Genomic DNA, 21371 nt, shown 5'->3' on the forward strand with positions numbered 1-21371 from the left:
GCTTTGCGAAATTCTGAACCGGCGGATGCGTGGAGTGGGCACGGAAATGAGCATGGTTTATGATTGATGAAATAGGATGTTGTGCATATATGGACGGGAACGGGAATCACATGATGGATATTTACAAGATGGCTTGGTGATGCTATGCATCTGGCGCTCTGGAATCGGCGTTTTGGATCTCAGGTTATGTATTTGGGTGGGATGGACATTTACATATACAGCTCATGCTCGTCAGTACAGACGGCAATAAAAGCGCTTTGCATACAGCAGAAACTCCCTTCAAGCAATATTTAAGTCCCTTTTTACGTTCTCTTTTCCATCCACATGAAGGATTTGAGGGGAAGGATGGAGAGATGGACCTTCATTGTGCTTAGGCTTGGTTTGGAAGGCTTGGCCATGCTAATACAGAAGGTATAAAAGACCCCTCACGCGTAGCTTCTTCCAGTTCATCGTCCGAGATGACGCAGTCGAGGAACTAGTTGGGTGAAGGGGGGGAAGAGGCAGCAGCTCTTCGAGTTCTCACAAAGACTGTCCTCAACTTCAAAGAACATTCTACGTTAAAAGTATGTTGGTGAGGGTGCTCCTTTTGCTTAAAAACAATATCAGACGATTGTGAGCTGGGGTTTTGGCAACGAGCCGAAAATCGACAATAGACGAATCGTGACAGCGAAAGTTCGGACGGCAGGACTGGTTTGAAAGTTGAAACCCGAGCTTCGAACCCTTTGTGCGATCGGAGCTCGGCGGCAGCGGGCCTTTCCCGGTGTCTTGCTCTTCAGTTGGGTGAGGTGACGATTCGAGCCTCTGGTGTTGCCGGAGCCCAGATCAGAAGCTTGCGAAAGTAGTGGAACTCCTACAGAGAACCGTCGAGAGAAGTCGGCTGACTTTGTTCCCTTATATAGAGACGATCAAATTTATGTTTACGTGCGCTGACGTAGCCGCAGGGTTCGATAGCATTGAATTGATCCAAGACGACGTCCCACTTCTCGCCCTGTGTGAAGAGGATAAAGAGGAGCATTTACAGACTTCAAGACAGGTGCATCGGATTTTAGTATCCGTGTTCATTACTCTACGTAGCTTGATTCTGAAGCCTCTTAATGATTCTAGGACGTATCGACCATTGCATTTCCTCCCCCCTTTTGCTGTCAAGCACTTGTTTGTTGCCAGTTCGAATTTCGTTATCAATATGGACAGCTCATTCACTTGTCTAGAGAGACATCGACTCTACAGCCGGCGCATCTCACAGACTCCAAATCGTAAATACGTCTCTCTCCGGCAATAGCAGATACCGACGCTCAAGGTAGCAAATCGAAAAATCTTATCTTGTTCCCATATTTCTTGCGATCAGCAACTGCTCGAGGTGGCATAGGTCGGAAAGCATATCAGTCACCCGATTCATTTTATACTCCTTCTCATTCCTATCTGTCCTTCATTCTATCCTTCCATGGAAGCTATCCCGAGAAACCAATGGGCGAGAAACCTCGGTGTTCTTGCCATGTTACAATGCAGTTAGAGCTAGGGGAAGACTACCAAAACAGCCCTCGGACGCCAGCCGAACAGAAGTCGGAGCCCTCCTTGTCCCCCCCTTACAGACCACCGCCGGAGTTTATAATGGGAAAGCCTCGCGCCCTTGATCTGCGCTTCATCTACAAACAAAGAAGAGGCTGGGCACATGGAATCTGCAGCAAAACAGAAGTCAGCTGTCTGGTATTTATGTCCACAGCTGCTGTATCCCGTCCGTTTGGATTCTCTCCAGATTCTGCCTCTTCATGCCAGTTTGGTGGCATGCTGACTGTCCATGTGTTGCAGTCGTCAAATACATGGCTGTGGTCAAGCTACATTTCACTGTCACTATCTCCTCTTGGGGTGAAATTTCCGAGGCCCCAAATGCTGCCCACGGTCTAGCATCTCCAGAATATGCAACTACGCTGTGCCATCCGACGAAGAAATGAGTTTTGACAAAGCTAAAGAACTCCTTTGCGGCATGTTGTTGAATGGTGGTCTTAAATCAGTTTCTGCTGATATTCAAAAGTTGTATATCAACCAATGTCGGAAACAGGACTTTAACAAGGTAATGGGTTCGCCATGTGAGGGAGTGGAAGAAGACTCAAGTGTGGTGGTAGATGATTTACTGTTTGGTTACACAAAACTTGAAAGATTGAAGGTAGAAAGGATGGCAGATGGACGACTTGTGATGGTGATGAGGTTACCGGCGGCGAGGTAGGCAGAAATGAGATGGGCAACAGTGAGGTGTGCGGCAGTGAAGTACTGGCGGTGATGAAGTTGGAGGCAATGACATGTCACGATGGAAGTGACTCGAGGTGGCAGGAGGGAATGGTCATTGTGAAGAGTGTCTATCCACGATGCGCAGTATAGAGCTTCAGTCCTCTCCATTTTCAATTTAACAACCCCGTGAAATCGCGATTACGACGTTCTCACGACGTCGAAGAGTGGTCTGTTAGCTTCCCCATCTGGGTACTGACGCCTAACACCAACGCGAAGGTCAGACCATGTTAAGCACCCTGCCGACGACATGTTAGCAAACGCATTGGAATAATCCTTACCTTGAAAATACCCATCACCACTACAGCAGAGAAGAGCCTCTACCAGCTGGGGAGACACGAGCGCAGAGCTTCTCGACCGTCCACAATTGGATCGTGCCGGGGCCCCCTTTCCAACCGTCCACAATCGGATCGTGTTGGTCAGGCGCTGCCCACCCTCCCTCGATTTGACTCATGCCCCACCCACTCGATTTGACTGGCAGAGGACTCTACTCCACTGGTTGTTGCAGTGAGTCCACCCCTGATGCCCATGAAACGACAAGAGGGAGGATGCGGAAGCGCAGGAAATAAGGGGCGAAGACTGGAAAGAAAAATAATGGAGAACGGGGGAGAGAGTGTTCGGGAAAGAGAAAGTGCGATGCGCGTCAATGAGGAGCTGACTTGGAAGATAAGGAGGGAGAGCGCGGAACGGAGGGAAGGGGCTTCTTTAAGACTCCTGTGTGCGCTAATTGTCCCTAGCTTCGTGTAAGAGAGCTCGAAGAATTCGAAAGATTTTTTTCTCTTGTGAGTCATGGTATAGACGTTCCCGTAGTTAAGAGGAGGAGGCTCACGATAGTTCTGAGCCCGCCCCCTTTAGTGGATCTCGCTTAGCGAGCTGACCCCTGCAAGCGTGAAGATATAAGTGCTGGTGAACTTTGTTCTACCTTCTCTGGGGAACAAGTTAGGAAGACAGCCGGGCCGAGCAGAAGATGGACAATTTCGTGCACCGGATTCCATTAAGAGTGGATGACTTCAAGCGTCCCTGCTCCAATGATCCTCCATCGTGAGATTGCGGGCGCGATGTGATAAGGAGTGAACTCGAGCTCTTGCATCCCTGCCAAAAAGGCTTGCATCCATGGACTAGAGGAACTCTTCCTCTTTCAACCGTGGATTGTCTTGAGAAGTGAGGCAGACCTCCATGACGAACAGATTTGAAGCGATGAGGTCGAGTCTTGGGAACAGCAACGTTGGAGTCTTGGAGAGGTAGATCTGAGAAGACTGAGAACAGAAATATATTTCAAGGAAAAGTGAGATTAGTCATTACGAACAAGGGAGGAATGGCCGTATATATAGACTCTCTTGAAGCTAGTTGGGTGCTAGGGTAGTGATGTAATGAAATACCGACTGCATCATCCGTCGCTCCCGCGCTTCTAATCACTGGTGATAACGACGCAACGAAAAATCCCCCAAGGCGAGCAGTGAGATCAAAGAATGGAACCAAGCATTTGAGGTAGCGCTGGTCGTCCACTAGGAAACGTCATGGCCCGGGGCGATCCTTGGTTTCCTTAGTGGAGACCCGGCGCTGCACTAAAAGAACCCGGACCCGGAGAACTCTCAGCCCTATACCAGTACATCACAACATTGTTGAAATTTGATGGTAAAGGGCCTGATGCGCGCTGACATTGAATAGAGTAGAGATGGAGATTTTAAGATGCATCCCAGCCCTCCATTACTTTAAGGTGCCAGCCAGCCTTTGATATCCTGCACCTGACCTTTCACAAAAGTTCAGCTTGAATTAGCCTTCCACAAATGCATTTGGTTCCTCATGCGATACACAAGACTGAGGTTTTATGGAAGTTCAAAATCAATTGCTGTCCAATGGAACCGAATTAAACTTTGGGAGAGGGTTCTTTGCATTGTGACATGAGCTTGAATCTAGTCACGTGAAGTTTAACCTCCCACCAAACTTAGGATATCCATCTTGAAGAAGATGCTCGCTTCTGCTTGCCATGACTCTTTCAGCGAAAGTAAGCATAAGGGGTCCCAGAAGAGAGCCTCTCAGAAGGAAAATTGTAACATGAATTGCAAGGAAATGGTCAACAATTTTTCACGTGACAGAACTCGAAACGAAGGGGAAAGAACATATCAAGACGACTTGAGAGCTTTACAGTTAAAGCTGCGAGTTTCTGGCATGATAACAATTGGCAATTTGATAATACTATATAAGCAGCGACACCACGAAAGAACTGCGGTATGAGCTGTGGGCTTTTCGTTCTCCAAAATATGTGGGTTATCGCTAGCTGAGGACGCCTTTCCATCAAAATAGATTTTCCGTAGGGGGGCCTTGGAAGGAAATGACAATTTTTGATTCTAGTCAATGGCCTGAATACCTCCCCATTCCGGGAGTGGTGTGTTCTTTTCTGCCTTCAACCGACACGATACACAGCAGTGCATTTCCAGTTTTTCCTGGCAATTCACTTGAGATGACGTATCAAAACTAACAACCATACGACAAAATCAACTATTCCATTGCCGGCACAAGGGACACTCTGTACTCAAAGGGAAAGAAGGGACAGCAATTACAATTGCAAGGTATCATCACAGGACACTGGCACTTTCTTATACTAAAGGTTCGGCGCTTACTGTTAATGTAACTTTAAATTCACGCAGTGACGCCGCGGCTGCGGAGGGGATGAGATATGAGCGGAGTTTTGGGTTAAAGGGAAATATTTGATAATAATGAATATAGCTCAGCATCCAGTAGGGAACCATTGCTTGACTCCGTCATTATAGTCATTTGCATCGTGAGTTTACAAACCAGTGGGGCCACAATTTCGAACTGTACTCTCAGTTGAAGTGATTTCATCCAAAGATCGTTTTCCACCCCATATCATCCCTGACATCCACAAAGAAAACCCCCTAGCCCAAGTCTGCCCATACCCAAGTCCCCTTGACTAGCATCGAAGTTGTTAACAACTGAAAACAGGCGTTCAACTTGCTGTAGCTCCTCAAAAGATGTATAGAACCGCTGCATCAGCAGCATTCGCGCTCTGACACGCCTCTTTCTTGCCGTTCGGAGTGAGGTCGGTGTCGCTGAACCACACATAGTTATTTGTTACGGCGCTCTTGAGCCTGAAATACCCAGTCTTGTGCCACGCATCACCCCCAAAGTTGCCCGAAGGCTCGACAACAAAGTTGTTGCCATCGTCTGGGTCATTGCGCACTGCGTAGACATTCAGTTTTCCACTGGGGGTCTTGACATTTGCATCGGCATGCAACCACGATCCGTAGGCTTGATTTTTGAATTTGTACGTTGAAGGTTTTGCCGGGGTAACGCTCCAATAGTCTGCTGGGACAGCGGTGCCTTGGTAATGGGTGACTTCTTGAGGACCCGTTGGCGGACCATTGGGAGGAATAAACTCGGTGTTGCTAACATGGAAGCATTCGCCGACAGCGCGGGTCAGAAACATAGTTGGGCTTGGGGGAAACTCGCCGATGAGTTGGAACGCACCGGATCTGACAAGTTTGATTTGGTTTCTGACAATGTTGATGTCTCCCGTTGGAGCCACGCCGGCGGTGTTTAGCAAGGCTTCCATACGGTCTATGTAGGGCTTCAAGACAGTGTCGTGGTTGGTCTTGCTGAAGATTGTGCTTGCAAAGTTCCGGATCGCTGAGAAAAGATTTGCTTTGCCTCCAGCGTCGGCGCGTATAAGCCGAGCAAGAATTGCTTTTCCGCCGATCTCAAAATTGCGTCCTTCTTGAAGAATCTGGTCGATACCGCAGGGGATGAACTTCAACTTGACATTGGAGACGTTTGGATTTGCAACTGCCACCACATCATTGTAGACATAGGTGTTGTTCACGTTGATTGTGAACCCATCCCAGTGCTTCAACAAGGTTTCCATGGCAAAAAGCTTCACGAACTGATCGTAATCGACGACTTGCTTTGCGGCTGCCAGGCCTCCAGTGGCCATTTGCGTGGCCGCCAATGTGAGATCTTTTTCGTCTGGAACCAAGCCCGATTCGAAACTGATCTTACCCGATGCAACTATGGCTGGGTCGATGTCTTCCCCGACTTCCAGTTCGTAGAGATTGCCTTTGTCGTTGCCAGCGAACAAATTCTTCAAAAACTGTTTCTTGTACGGCTCGAGGTTGACAAAAACACCCAGGCTGGCGCCATTGACAATGACTTTTGCAAAATTGCATCTTGCGTACGGGAGTCCTGCTTGCCGGAAAATCTCGTAGCCAAGTGGCTGCCGGACGTAAGCTGGGTCCTGCGAGGAATTGTTCAGCGTCAAAGTCTTTGTTCCGATAAGTTTTTCAGCAGCGTCCTCGTTCGCCTTGACAGTGCGAGCGAAGTCGAGACGAAATGATGGTTTGGTAGTGCTAAAAGATCCGCAGTATGACTTCTTAATTATACCAACATCTGCGAAGGTGCCTGATTGAGGGAATTTCGTTCCGGATACTGTGACTGACGTAGCCTTGAACCAGTCATAGCGGTCTCCAATATAGCCAAAATTGCACCTGCCGCCACGCGGCTCTGCATGCATCAAGGCTTGCCAGTCTTGCGCCGGCATCGTGAGGTTGATGGTGACGAGATTGTCGATCCCATAGAAACTGTTGAGAAGATCCTGTGGTTTGCTCATCGTGAAGGTTGTATGATTGTTGTTTTAGAGATGTGTTGATGATTGTTCTTTGAAGTTTGAAGAGGATGTCATCCTTCGATCCGGCTGCCAGAGGAGGGCGAGCATTATATCTTGCAGGCTGAGGCATCGTGTGGTAGTACGGCATGGATCCTACCACACAGCGCACGCAAAGTCATGCCACAAAGACACGCGACCACTTGCTCCTTAGGGATGCTGGACGTAATGGAGTTTTCCGTTAAGTCAAGTTGTAAGCATCCAGTGAGCCTAGCCAATACTTAGTCTCAGATTAGTTGTCCACATAACAAAATGAGGATGCAAGCCAAGACAACACGGCAGAATTATGCACAATCCAGCAAATCAGGAGTTAAATAGAATGACAAGAGGCACACGACCAAAAGAACAGCTGAAAGCTGAAAAGCCACAGGAATGCGGGACCACTCGGGGTATGTTTTCTTCTCAAATGCGGGGAGTCTGATGCAGGTTGGCTTCGCCCCAGAATGTTTCTCAGCAGATCGGCCATCAATCTCTCGATCGTGAGGGGGCCTAGAATCCACGCAAATGGTCCAGATATCAGCTATCTCTGGGGGAATAATTAGGGATAAATTGACGAATTGGGCTGCTTTCAACGTTGCCGAAACTTACTGAGATGATAGGTGTTGCCATTGATGATGCACAGCAAGTGACTCAATGCATGCCTGGGTTAAGCTCAGTCCTGCTTACACTTAGCCCAAGACTGCTTACCCGCCCTCGGCTCGTGCCAATGTATGTAGCTGCTACTAATATTTGCAGACAAAAATGGAGCCGGCGAGTTTGCGAGTAGAGTCTAACTTTTCCAAGTAGAAATGAACCATGCACCCAGCCAGCAATTGACACACGAAACGAGATTGTAGATTATATGAAATGCATAAATAAAATCTAGCAGAAGAAATTTTTTCCTGTTGTCATTTATATCCTTCGCTGTAACTTTCTCAGCCTGTCGTACTCAAAATATGCCTGAGAGAATTGCGGCAGCAAGCAGCCGCCTCACCTGCTACGAAATACATTTCCCAGCTGGACTGACGACGAATTGCAATGTAAACAATAGATATAACAGAACTGACCGCCATTGCCACCAATGTTGGTCAACATATCCAATATCTTTGCTGGCTTAGCCATCCATTTCAGACCTACAATATCATTGGCGGAGCATATCCTGGGAGCACATTAATACGATTCTCGGGATCTTGCATTTGCCCAAACGGCCAGATGAAGTCGATTATACCATGATGCAGATAAAAGACTGGGTCACCTGGTGGAGAAAGAAGTCCTGTTTGGAAGAATATAAGTGGTCGACTTGGAAGACAGTCTCCCCCCATACTGGAATCGTTTCCATTGAAGAGCGGTGAATTGATCGGGTCCTCAGCGGTACGGCCACATTTCCAGTGCTAATTCCCGATGTTAGGAAATATGGTTTGGAGTTCACAATAGTTCTAAACTTACAGGTTGGTAGGCAGTATACCCGCACTCTTCACGGAGAGCCTTTTTATAAGCCCAGATGAACAACCGGTGATCTGGAAACAGATGCGACTTTGCACATGGACGTAAGCATTGACTATCTCGAAGCATCGACTTAACCTGCGGTTGAACGAAGTTCCCGAGCCATCGTCTCATGCATTGTTACGAAACTATCGAAACGATTTAAAGCATTTGGATACATATCTCTTGGCGATCTAGGGGGCTTGGACTGGAGACAGACTATTGCTTTAGTGCATTCCTTTCTTTGCACTTCGGGAAGATCACTCCTTCACAGAGAGTTAGCCCGAGTCCATTTCTAGTTTTTCTCGTAACCAGTGTGTCAAATGATTAGATTAGATTAGATTAGATTAATGGGCATTGATCTAATCTAATCGAAGGATTTTGTCATTAATCATATTCTAATCATAATCTAATCACACTAATCAATCAATCAATTGATTAATTTGATTAACGTGATTAATCCTTTGACACACTGCTCATAATGGGCTGCCTGTGACTAGCCCAGCAGTAGATGGTGGGTTTCGTAACATTCCGTTTTCCTAACCGCAGTCTCAAGAGTGCAACTAGAGTTCGGGGGGGTGTTTGGTGAGATAAGCAGCGAAATTGCTCAGGCTGGCTTCCTCGAGCTTGTCTACCACATCAAGGGGGTATGCGCCTCCGATTTTCTTAGAATAAGCCCTCCGTTAATATGATATTTAGGACCGAGAGGGGTTTAGGGGGGCGGTACTAGTGAGGCTGAACTTCTTTTCAGCCATGCCTGCTCCTGCTCCTTGGCCATAGAAAAAAGTACGACCACGACGATGAGCAATAATTCGACAATGATCAAGATTCCAGTGAAGCTGTCTGGACGAAACAAGTTGATACCAAGTCGTTTTCGACTTCTGGTAGGACCCACATCCGTGGAAGACGACCATTCTAATACACTTTTGTGCTCATTGATCTACAGCCAAGTAGTAGCAATTGCCGAGCCACGAATATCTGCCAGCGATGTTGAAAGATGATCAACTGTGCTACGAAACTTTCTTACAAGGTAAGGAATGTGGTTCGACCGATTGCTCACATTAGAGATGAGTTTCTTGGATATGGATTTAGGCTTATAGTTGCCCAATTAAGTAGCGTTGCGTGAACATCGAGCTTTGCCACGGATCTGGCTTTGCACATCGAAACACACTACAAGCCATCTATCTGGGTGTAAATCGGTCAACCAGGTACGTATTGTAAGTATCAACTAACTCGGCATATTGTTGCAAATATCTTTGACAATATAAACAAGCACGTGACCAAGACTCGCCCGGTGGCAAATGCACCCCTGTCTTCTCACTGAAGACCGCAGAGATATCTCAATAGCTGGGAGCATCTGCAATTCGACATTTCTAGATTATTGATCTCCGTGATTTGAGTGGGTTTGAAAGTCGGAAAAGGAAGGTAAGCAATACGGCAGGGTTTGTGGAAAGACTTAAGAGCAGATTAAGACGGCATGACACTTTCTGGGGTACTTGTAAACGGCCTTGTACCGAGTAAGATAACTTGGTTAGCTCGATTTGGCATAGAGTTGGTTATTGAACCTTTTTTTCAATATCACAACTAGCTTTCAAAGGCTGCCCAACGCTCTTTGTCTCAATTTTCACCAACGCGATTATAGGTAATTAAACTGTAGAGAACACGTATTTTAAGGCCTGCCACACCCTAAAAAATGGGGGGTGGCCGGGGGGCTTGTGGGTATAGAAGTAACACAATTCCAAGGCAGCTTAGAACTTGTCAGGTTTCGCTGTTTTTATTACTGCTATCGAATGAATCAAGCTGGGCTGAATTTTGTGCACAATACTCAAGAACCTACTCCTCACCAATCTTCCAACCAGCATGCAATTTCCCTTCCCACCCCAAGTCCACCACCACTCATTAAACATTAATTTTCAACCGCCTATCCGCTCCAATAAGTATAAACTTTAGCCTCCCAATGCATCAACGGCTCCCTTCCGACCCACTCAGCGGGCACATCTCTCTGTTGAGTCACCTCCCTCCAGCCCCCCTTATCCTTATCTGGCCAATTCGCAACAACGTACTCACTTCCCTCCGTATCTTGATCTGTAAAGTTCGCTACCACCACAGCCGGAATCTGTCCCTGACCTCCTCTCTTCCACGCCATGATCTTCCCTCCACGACTCTGGTCTACATGAATGAACTCCGTGTCGTTGTCGCCCAGAGCCGGGCAAGACTTTCTGAACTGAACCATGTTGGCAACATAATTGAAGATCCTGGTTCGCCAGTCTTCAGACTTTCGTTCGTAATTCACAGGGTCGGATTGTTTGTCACCGACAGGACGATCCATCTGATCGAGAAACTCCTCGCCTGCAAAGATCATCGGAATACCGACAGCAGTCAGAAACAGCGCAAAGGCGAACTTTGCACGGCGCTCCATGTCGGTGACCCCACTGTCGGACAGAAAATTGTACAGCCGTTCTTTAGCAAGGCCGCCCTCCGTGTCGTGGGATGTGATGTAGTTTAGCGACTGGGAGCCGTCGGCGAAAGGGTGATAGTAATCGAGGGTACAATTAACCATCTTGCGGACTGTCCATTCGAAGTCGTCGCCATCACTGCCGTTTCCGAGTAGAGTGGCACGGAGGCGGCGTTGGAATCCCTCGTTCCATAGGGCGTTGAGAGCTCCGGATGTAATGAGGTTTAGCGGATCACTGAGCTCTTCGCCGATAACGAGAAATTTTGACGGGTCAGCGTTGGGATAGCGGGAGTTGTATATTGACCAGGCATACTCTTTGTATGATCTGATGAAATCGTAGTTGGCAACGTTGTTGATGCTGTCGAGGCGCAGACCATCAACTCCGAAAGAGGTCATCCAACGATGAACGTGGCCTTTGTGGAAGGCCCAAGATGGGTGGATGTTTGCAACTTGGCCAGACTCTGGGTCATATGAGGAGGTGACCACATCCTCGCCATTTGCATCGACCGGCCAGCTATACCGCCAAAGTCGCCCCCCATACCCATCTCGTGCTCCCTCTGAGTTGGATTGCCACCTATCCGGGCTCTTTGCCTCCTCCGGTGCATTTTGGTCGAGGTGGAACTGCTTGAAATCGATGTAGACATACGGCTCGTGTCCAAATGCCATCACAACGTCGGTGAAGAAGCGTGTGTTCTGGCTGTGGATCTTTTCGACAAGCGCCACCAACTGTGATGAAGTTCCCAGATCGAAATCGGTTGCGTAGTAGTTCGCCGTAGCATACCCCCACTGGCCGATTGGTCTTGCGTCTGCGGGTGGCAACAGCTCCAGAGCGTTGATGCCGAGTTCCGCGACGATGGCTTCGTTGTCAATCGCTGAGATCCCATTGAATCTCTTACCACCGACGGACTTATCAAACAAAGCGAGGACATCGGTGAAGGTCCCAACATCAATCTCTACGTCCTGGTTATTTTGCTCAACATGTTGGTATCTGGACCAAGATGTTGGGAGCTCGTAGACGACCATGTGGTTGTTCTGGGGCATAGAGTCTTGCGACGGGATCGCTGGAGGACCGGGCTCGCTGCCATCAATATCGCAAGGCCACAGCTTTCCATCGCGAAATTTGACGATGGATGCTGGCTGCGTATGGTCGTCTCGAGACTCCGAGGAAGTGTAGTATATGGTGTACGCTAGCGGGTCTGTGACTTGTATTGGTCCCAATTTTTCTGGTGACAGATCGTTGATCTCATACCAGTATTGATAGACCGTGTCGTTCGTCAATGGCGGGCTGATGCAATTCGGATCCAATTCCCACAGGTCATGGTGGTCTGACTGGACAAACTGACTTCTGGTGGATTGGTTCACCGGGGGTGGCGGCCCTTTTTCAAAGGCACTGAGCACCAAGAAAGGAGGACTCGCATTGGGGAGCCCAGCAGGAATCCAAAGCATGAACTTGTCCTTCCGGCGCTCGAGGAGGTCGAAAGCCGGAGTCATTGTGAGAGACTAGGATGCAAGGATGGAGTTTATTGAGGTCTGATCCGATGAACGAGGAAAGTTTGCTCGTGTACGGGGCGAGCTCCTTCAGAAGAGCCAAAGATAGAGCTCGGGATTGGTTCTTTCAATCGATGAGGAGATTTGAGAGAAGGTAGAGGGGCTGAGAGCGAGATGCGTGGTTCAGCCGTGACCGAGTGCAGGGGGCTTCAGCCACAATGCACGTGAAAGTCTCAGCTGGGGATTTGACACGGGAGAAAGACTGCAAATAAGCGATTGATTTGAGAAGGCAGAGGGAATCTGCAAGTGAAGAAAATGAGGTTGCGGGGTACAGTGAGTTGGAAGGAAGGCAAAGGGGGGAAGAACGATGAGAACGAAGGCTCGTCTTTTTATGACCACATCTTTCGACTGTTGACTCTCCACCATCAACGGCAACAAGGCTGTGAACGCCTCCAAGCGGAATCAGCGTGATCAATGCCATTTTCAGACGAGGCTGCAGGGAGACCGTTCGGGTAGGCTCATGTTGTGGCTACTTTTTGAGGAGTGGTGACCTGAATGGTGCGTCAACTGCCAGGTCAGCTTGCCACACCCACATTCCGTGGAGTGGGCTGATTCCCGCTCTGGGCATCGTATATCTGCAGTCGGGGTTGCACAAATGGTGCGAAAGGAGTCAGCAAGGCAGCTTTTAACTGTCGGAAGGGGTGTGAAAGAGGATTGAGCTGGTTGAGATGATTTATGAGAGACCCAGAGGTAAGGTGTCTCGGTCTGGTGGGTGCAGGTCGGACCGGGCTATTCTCTGCCCCGCTAAACTACTCCAGAGCTCATAACTACGCCTTGCAATACAGAACAACACAACGTCTTTTCATACTGAAGATGTTGTACAATATCGCCGAAAGTTTGGCCTAAGGATCAATCGAATAGCTTTCAATTTTGAAATCTTATCATTGTCTCCTAGGCAGTTTACTGAGAGAGAGGCCGTGGGAGTGCCGAAATTACCCCGCTATTGCCAACCCTGCTGGAGTTCAGCCACCGCTCAGTTGAATATGCTGCAAGGGAAATTTAGCTCGAAGTTCCCCTTCACAGGACCCAGTCCATTGACCCTTTATGCAAAAAAGAAAGGCAGGTTGTGCTATCTAGAAGGGCCAAAATACACCACCGCTAAACGAAAAAACGTCGAAGAAATCGAAGCAAGGGCCCCACTTTTAAACCACAACCGGTGAGGGTTTCCGTCCATACACAACCCTGATGTTCATGTACGACGTAATTGAAGGATCACATAAGTCCCTCCTAACTCCCACAATAAACTCTCTTATCGCATCAGGCGTCCACCCAAGCTGCCCAATAATCTTCAGACTCATGCCCTCAATCCCATTCAACATATCGGCCTGAAACAACGCCCCGATCTGCTTATAATGCCTCCCCTTAGCCCAGCCATTCGTCGGCCAATAGAAGCTCTTCTCTACCACATCCTCGAACCCAATTTCCTGCATCCAGCGCTTGTAATGCACAACATTCGTCCACGGTCTCCCGACCTTCGTTGATCCCTCAACGACGAGCTCGTTCCAGCGATAGAAATCGGAGGTCACTGGCGGGTCACCGATGTATGAAAATGGGCACACTCCGTCTTGGAGTTCCAGGTAACCGCCTGGAGCAAGTGAGTCGAAGGCGGAGGTGAGGACAGCTCTAGGGTCTTTGAAACAGGAGAGGAGGGCCCGGCCGTGGATGTAGTCGAATTTTTCAGCGAAAGGCCACTCGTCTTCTGCGTCGTCAATCTCGAAGCGGCAGTTTGGGGGGACGCTGTGGGTACGTCAGTACGTGGGTGGGAATTTGGGACTCCAAATATGAAGAGGAAATATACTATTCGGGTTGGATTGGACTCAGATCTGTGCCAAGAACTTGAGCGGAGGGGAACAGATTCGCTGTAGGGTGTTATTCAAAGTCCCGGATGAAGTATTGATGGCTAACCGAATTCAATTGCCCAAATACCAGTCCCTGTTCGAGGATTAGTGTTGTTGTTGAACCCGGATGCAGAAATGTGATACCAGTCGCAATGTCGAGGACATTATGGATATTTGGACCAAGTGGTGCTAAATAGAGTTTCTCGCCAAGAGAGATGTAAAACAGGGTATGTTGAAGGTCTATCACCACATTAATCTGCGGAGAACTCAACAGCGAAAACCCCTTAACAGCGTACCTAGTCTCTCTTTTTCCATCTGTCAGATAGCAAGCGAGTTTAGATTAGAGACTCAAAACCTATGGTCTAGCGTCGTTGGGACTGACCTCATCATTTGGTAGATTATATTCTAGAATGCAATAAGTTGAGCTCCATTTTGATCCAAAGGTGGGGGGACATACTGCCTTGCTTGTACTGATGGTACGTTCGACCATTTTCCTCTACATTCTTGTAAATATTTGATCGTAATGAAGTTGTAGATGTCCTGCTCATGTATCAGCCAGTGTCGATAGGATGTCTTTTCATAAAATTCAAATTATTCAAAATTTAGCAGAGGGCAACGAACGCATCAGAGAAACTGCCAATTGCGGAGTCGGCGTCGTTCTATGGCCCATGTGTTCGCATTAGCGCCCAAGCATTCGATGCAGCCTACCTGGAGAGACTGGGTAGTGCTCACACTATTGTGGTGACTATCTATCGATGGCAGGGAAGTAGTGCTTCCATTTCCCCAAGAACGGTCCCCGGTATGTGCTTGCGTCTCCGTCTCGGGCTCGATGAGTTCTTTTGAGTTCTGTTCAGTTGAATTGAGTTCTGGCATCGTTCGGGCATCAAAAGGAGGTTAACTTGGGCCTGGTGGGTACATATGTGCTCACAAAGCGACTCGTTGCTGCAGGTTTCGCTTGAAGTTGATTCAAGACGGAAGGCTCATTTTATTGTGTGTCAATGCGCATCTTATTTTAGATAGCGGCCCGTGGGGGTCTTCTATCCCTTCGTCCAGTGAGACATTGCCACATGAGCGGCCGCACATGAATATCCCTAATTCGGATTATGTTCCGGCCCCATTAGGGATATTCATGTGCGGCCGCTAATGTGGCAATGTCTCACCGGACAAAGGGATATGATTGGGCAATAGAAAGGGGTTTCAGTGCCACCGGCGCGAGCTACTGCCCCAACATGGATGATCTCTCAAAACATGCAAGGAACACAGGCTATTACCACATTAATTTGCGTTTCACAAACTTTGTCATACCATGAAATGCCTAATGGGCCAAACGACTTAACGGCCCTCACGTCATACTCATCACTTTCAATACTGTTTGCTAAGGCTATGCTTATTAGACTACTCAGGCGGCCGAAACTACCCCGCTATTTCCCGCTCTTGAATAGTGGGGTGAGTGTGGCGGTGTTACTCTCACTCCAACTCAAAAGGTCGCGCCAGAACGCGCGGTTGAATTAACATTCATGTTTATTCGATGACTTTATAACTTATAGCAACCTGTTAACTGTCTGAACCATTTTCTCGTGACAAGATCCAGGATGTCAAGTTTAGAAAGAGCATCCGGTCAAGGACCTCCCCCTTTCGAGCCCCCAGTCGAAATACTTTCTTCCCTCTCAGACTCAATCCAAGCCGCTCTGGCCCGGTACGCCGCCGCCTCGACTGCCCAGGAGAAAACCTCAGCCCTCAAAGCCATACAATCCACCTCCTCAAAACTCTCTACCGCCACGTCCCCAATTCAACAACGATTCATGGAACTAAACGCCCGCCCATACCTCAACGTAACCGTCCGAATAGCCCTAGAACTCAATCTCTTCGAAGCCATCCCCGCATTCGGCCACCTCACCTTAAAAGAATTAGCCAAAGAGATCAACGCAAGCGAAGAATTCATCTTCCGCCTCGTGCGCGTCCTCGGCGCCTTCGAAATCCTCGAAGTGACCTATCCTCCACCAAACCATCCACCAAACCATCTCATGTCTCTCGCGCACACACCGATGTCCCGCCTCTTAATCTCCCCAGCAGCAAAAGCAAGTTTCAGGAACCATTTTGAGATATTGCTCCCTGCGCACCTTTCTTCCGCTCCTGGGTACTACCATAAATACGGGTTTAAGAGTCCAGAAGACTTGAAGAATGTGCCGTTCACATTCGCTCATGGGGCTCAAGATGAGGGTTTCTTTGATCTTCTTGTGAAGGATGAGAATAAATTCAAGCTTTTCAATGATGCGATGGAGATCATGGCTGTCCTGGGCATGAAGCCGCTAGGGAGTCTGTTTGCATTTGATAAACTTGTCTCTAATGAAGATGGAGTTGCGCTGGTGGATATTGGTGGAGGAAAGGGACAGATGCTAAAAGCTATTCAGGAGGCGTACCCGCACATGAAAGGGAAGCTCGTGTTGGAGGACTTGAAGGCCGTGCTTGACGGGGGTGTGATTGTTAGCGAGGATGTAAAGTTGCAGACTTATGATTTCTTCAAGGAGGTTCAACCTATCAAAGGTAAGCCTCCCTACGTTGAAGAGGTCACAAGAAGAATACCATTGACGACCAGATTAGGATCGAATTACTTCCTGAAATCCATCATCCACGACTGGCCTGACGAAGCTTGCCTGCAAATTCTGTCCAACCTCGCACCGGCTATGAGAGGCCATCCCCATTCCAAGCTCCTCATCTGTGAACTAGTACTCCCGGACCAGTACCCAGAACCCGCAAAAGTCGTTCGGGATATTATGATGCTGTTTATTGGTGGGCAGGAGAGGAACCTGTTTCAGTGGCATGGGTTGCTGCAGAGGGCGGGCTTCAAAATTGTGAATGTTCACGGGGCTGGTGGTGATAATAGCAGCATTATTGAGGCCGTTCTAGACGAATAGTCAAAGCCTATTTGCAATATATTATGCAATGAAACATTGCTGTTAGTCGGCTTTCGCAGGCCCGCGTTAATTTCTTTCCTTTGTCGTAGTTTCAGCCTCCATACCAACACCCGGAATGTATTCTATTGAGCAATTGTAAACAGAATACTTTTTTATGGGGTTTATTGCAGCCCATATGGACAACGAAGCTAAATATCACACATATGGAATCCGGACTAGTTATGGCACAATCTGGGACTTTCCACGATGCCATGGCAATAACTTGATGTCTCTCAGTACGATATCTATGAATTGACTATCTGTGCATTATGCAAGACGACCGCCAAGATTGGGGGGCCGAATCCGCGAAGACGGCGTCCGTCCACGAGAATGCTTAAATTTATCCTGTAAACGGTTCAGTTTGCCGCTGATTCCCTTGCCGATTTTTTAGATGACGAAAGCAACAATTGAGTGTTCAATACCTTTTGTGTTTGGATTGGAATGCTACGCTTTGGTAACATGGTGCTTCCACAAACCGTGATCGTTGAACCTCCAGAGGGGTTGGTCCTATTCCTCCTATGCCTGGTGCGTATGAAATAGTGGGGCTACCGTATGAGAATATTTCTTTGGATAGTATCGACTATCATGCAGGAACAATCACGGAATGGTTCAGAGATGCAGAGTTTAGTGTTGTAAAAATCGTTTGAAGGACCAGGAAGAGCACCTTTATCGATTGAGTTGAGATGTTCGGAATCTGACAGCCCAATACAAACTCTTTTCGACCCTCTGTAATACCGTACGCCATCGGAACATCTGTTTGTCCCCTGCTTCACCGCACGATCTAATACCATTTCCCCTCTTGACACATAAATGGTACGGACTATCAAACTTCTACTCACCCCCGCTTCAACACACACTCAAGCAGCCTTCTCTCCTCTCCACACCCCACAACCCACACCTTAACGGCCACCAGCCCCGCCTCCCCCACCAAACCCAACCCCTCTTCCGCCCTCTTCGGCTCCGGAAAGCCGGTCATTACCATCAAATCCGCGCTCGCAGACGCAATACTCACCTTTCCCACCCCCATCCATTCTTCCATTCCCCAACCGCCTCCCTAACATCCCCAAAATTCTTCGAAGCAAGTGAATCAGGCCAATCATGCAACACGATAGCCAAATAATACGCTTTCATGCCTTTACCGGCCGTGGCGTAAAGAAATCGTATGTAGTGGACTTAATTCCAGACGGGAGGGTCTCGGTGAGGCTGTTGAGGACTGCAGGAATATCTTGCAGCACGATCCTTTCAGCTCCACTTTTGAACCAGCGAGAAAACTGTCCCCGCGAAGCAAAGCGAGGAAGATCTCGCCCCTGTATTTTCTAAGAAGCATTACATGCGGAACATTCTGCGCGGGCGTAGCCGCGTCCAAAACCGCACACTTCAAACTGGGAGTCGACGGAATTTAGATCTCGAGCAATTGCAGACTCGAGAACCAGGCGAGAACCGGCGGTCGGGTAACTCTTGAGGATCAGGAAATGGCAGATGCGGCGGTGCGGCGGAATGTAGATTGGTGTGCTATAGGAAGATTGACCCCCCAGCACTTGGTTAACAGATTGAAATTTTCTTGCGGCCCTCGATATAAAACACATTGAACCCCCCCTGAGTTTCTCATGGCATCTCACGACTCTGGTATAACACACCGACCCCATTTTAGCACTTGTCAGTAATCTTACATCACCACATAAACCTCTGAACCATCCCAGGTTCCTGCGGCCATTCAAATCCCCGATACAGGAAAACATACCCCGTGACAAGATTAATCAAAAGAAACCAAGCCGTCTCTAACCACAGTCTGTAATCATGCCCTTCCCATCCCCAATAACGGATGAACTCGACAACCCTATCGCTCGGTCTTCCGACTCCCTTCTGCCTTTGCTTGGCAGGCGAAGACGTCGCGTGGGAGGGAAGGGACGGAACGTTCAAGCGCCAAATCACCCACGGAATGATGAAGTAGCGAGGTTCGACGAGAGGTGCTGTGATGAGTGAGAGTGCTGTGGTAGCAAGGAGGGTGATGAGGAAGGACGTGGTTGGCCCTCCCTGTTCACTATCTTCTTTCTCGAGGTGTTCTGGCTGCCTTTGTATTGTTCCATTCAATATTTTAGTCTGCAAAACTAAGGAGGAACCTGGCCGCCAGGGACCGCCAAGGGTTAGGTAGACCAGGTATGCGCAAATCAGATATATCGGGCCTAGAACGTATCGTACCAGAGGATGTTGGAGAATGGTGTATCGGAAGACGTAGAACATATAATGTCTATTATCCGCTAAAGTGAATGGATGAATGATTGTGTTGTATTTGATGACGAGCAGGGTTGCAGCGAGTGCAATGGCGGTGTAGCTTGAAATGAGAAGATATTTCTGTACCAGGCGTGGGAACAGAGGGATCAAGAGGAGCGAGGCGAGATTTCGAAGAAATGAAATGCCAATGGGAATGATGAGAGGAGCGGAGAAGAAAGTAACGAGCGGCCAGATGTAGAGCATTTGAGGGAGATGGACGGTTGCGACGTGGTTGGATTTATCCCCTGCGGATTTTAGTAAAGGCCATGTATCTGAGGAAAGGAAAGTACCCAGGACTACACCGCCATTCCAGACCACGAACCCAGCAAAAGATGCTAAGAGCAATACGTATGGCCAGAGTCGGGTCAGAATGAGCGAAGGGTAGAAAATCGCAGCGACCATAATGCTGATCGCGCAGAGAATGAAGTCTGTCGAATATTAGTTCTGGGTCTTAACATCATGAACGATAACATGCCAATCACACCAGCATTTTTCAGCGCAATATCATGGATATTGCCATGACTGTATTGCTGAAACTTCTCAATCGCCACGTGTTTCCAAGTTCGGGGTGTCGGCTGCCCACTCGTGAAGTCCACTTTATTGGCTGTGATCGTCCTCACCAGCTCAAGCGCTCCCATGAACACCGCCACCCAGAAGATATTCGTTTGTCTCATGGCGAGAGAAATCAGACCAACTGGGTACAACCACACAAGTCCCGCAGCAGAGTTGGCACGGGCACCTTTCCGTTCTAGAAATAGGCGGTACATCCCCAGTACCACAGAAGTCGACAAGACATCTGTATAATACAAGCCCGAAAAGAAGAACAGGAGAGGGAACAGGGCAATGTTGGCGCCTGTATGCAGCATGTCTGCCGAAATTGGGCGCGCATCTCTGATCCATTTCCGGACTGGTTCATTCCGGTCCCGCCTCCAAGCGACAGCAATAAGGCCCCTACAATCTATTGCGTAGGAGAGTAGGAACAGGAGGGCTAGGACGTTGTGAAAACGAAGACTGGACACCCTGCACCCATGCGGCGAGTATTGACTACCAATGAGTGTCGAGATAAAATAGCTGGAGAAGGTCAGTGTTGGCTCTTGAATGAGAATAGGTAACAACTCACAGGCCCGGAGGGGTTGTGAGCTTTGGATCCCACACATCAAATCTTCCACTGCAATATGCCTGAGCTTGAGGGATATGAAAAATTTCGTCCTGTATATTGTTAGGAGGGTGTTCGTGTTTATAGAAGGTAGACATACCAAATACGGGTCAGGGACAGCCTTGGTCACCTGACTGGCCCAGATTGAAGCAAGGTAATAGATCCCGAAATAAACAAGAATAAGAGTGAAGTTAAACGAGCCATTGACAAGTGAGTAGAGCACCCGTACTGGGTATAATGGTGAATCGGCTGTGACTAATCCTCCGACAATCCACAAGCCGGCGTTATATAGGTTGGCGTTGGGCATGGCTGGAGGAACACCTGGCGCTACGCGGGCGCGTCCCTGCCAATCCAGTTGGGCCCTCCATCCAACAACAGGGTCCCCACAAGGCATTTGGGATCGAAGAATTAGAATCTGTACATGAAGTTGTCAATATGCGTGGTGGGCGATGAGTTGTTTACCAGCCTTCAGTGAACGCGGGAAAAGGACAAGGCAGATGTTGAAAAAAGAATATGAACCCCCGCCGGCTTTGATTTGACATGAGCGATGAGCCAATGGGAAGGTATCTCTTGATGACTCAGCAATCCGGCTATTTTTAGACCAATCCCCTTTCCTTCTCGACCTCATCCTCGTCAAAACCTCATTTTCTCTATTTCACCCTCAGTTGCAGACAGAACGCCTGTTAGCAACGCTCTATCTCCTTGTAAATAACGAAAAGGGTGAACAATC

At 48.4% G+C, this 21371-nt stretch overlaps 6 protein-coding genes across 6 annotated transcripts; 1 reads left to right on the forward strand and 5 right to left on the reverse strand.

The window, feature by feature from the left end:
* Nucleotides 1-5250: 5250 nt before the first annotated feature.
* On the reverse strand, nt 5251-6904 carry K444DRAFT_714110 (uncharacterized protein; the record flags this gene model as incomplete). The annotated part of the gene is made up of 1 exon (XM_024888319.1): nt 5251-6904. The coding sequence occupies one exon, from the start codon at nt 6902-6904 to the stop codon at nt 5267-5269; it is 1638 nt and encodes a 545-aa protein (XP_024741141.1). The 3' UTR covers nt 5251-5266.
* Nucleotides 6905-10340: 3436 nt separating this feature from the next.
* On the reverse strand, nt 10341-12365 carry K444DRAFT_521424 (glycoside hydrolase family 13 protein; the record flags this gene model as incomplete). Its single annotated transcript, XM_024874128.1, has 4 exons — nt 10341-10504; nt 10547-10928; nt 11256-11579; nt 12210-12365. 4 exons carry the CDS (start codon nt 12363-12365, stop codon nt 10341-10343), a joined length of 1026 nt encoding a protein of 341 aa, XP_024741142.1.
* K444DRAFT_307779 (uncharacterized protein) lies at nt 12119-12970 on the reverse strand. Its single transcript, XM_024871781.1, has 2 exons — nt 12390-12970; nt 12119-12222 (listed from the first exon to the last, which is right to left on the reverse strand). Exon 1 carries the CDS (start codon nt 12841-12843, stop codon nt 12490-12492), a length of 354 nt encoding a protein of 117 aa, XP_024741143.1. The 5' UTR covers nt 12844-12970; the 3' UTR covers nt 12119-12222; nt 12390-12489.
* A 594-nt stretch (nt 12971-13564) lies between these two features.
* Nucleotides 13565-14808, reverse strand: K444DRAFT_521252 (S-adenosyl-L-methionine-dependent methyltransferase; the record flags this gene model as incomplete). Its single annotated transcript, XM_024874114.1, has 7 exons — nt 13565-14159; nt 14221-14281; nt 14328-14354; nt 14405-14500; nt 14557-14575; nt 14643-14665; nt 14718-14808. The coding sequence occupies 7 exons, from the start codon at nt 14806-14808 to the stop codon at nt 13565-13567; spliced, it is 912 nt and encodes a 303-aa protein (XP_024741144.1).
* Nucleotides 14809-15779: 971 nt separating this feature from the next.
* K444DRAFT_660587 (S-adenosyl-L-methionine-dependent methyltransferase) lies at nt 15780-17327 on the forward strand. The gene is made up of 2 exons (XM_024886484.1): nt 15780-16804; nt 16862-17327. Exons 1-2 carry the CDS (start codon nt 15853-15855, stop codon nt 17173-17175), a joined length of 1266 nt encoding a protein of 421 aa, XP_024741145.1. The 5' UTR covers nt 15780-15852; the 3' UTR covers nt 17176-17327.
* Nucleotides 17328-18477: 1150 nt separating this feature from the next.
* K444DRAFT_609203 (glycosyltransferase family 59 protein) lies at nt 18478-21128 on the reverse strand. Its single transcript, XM_024879532.1, has 5 exons — nt 20742-21128; nt 20606-20694; nt 19961-20556; nt 19776-19913; nt 18478-19730 (listed from the first exon to the last, which is right to left on the reverse strand). Exons 1-5 carry the CDS (start codon nt 21033-21035, stop codon nt 18886-18888), a joined length of 1962 nt encoding a protein of 653 aa, XP_024741146.1. The 5' UTR covers nt 21036-21128; the 3' UTR covers nt 18478-18885.
* Nucleotides 21129-21371: the final 243 nt, after the last annotated feature.

The sequence above is a fragment of the Hyaloscypha bicolor genome, assembly GCF_002865645.1.
Source record: "Hyaloscypha bicolor E unplaced genomic scaffold K444scaffold_39, whole genome shotgun sequence".
NCBI lineage: Eukaryota > Fungi > Ascomycota > Leotiomycetes > Helotiales > Hyaloscyphaceae > Hyaloscypha > Hyaloscypha bicolor.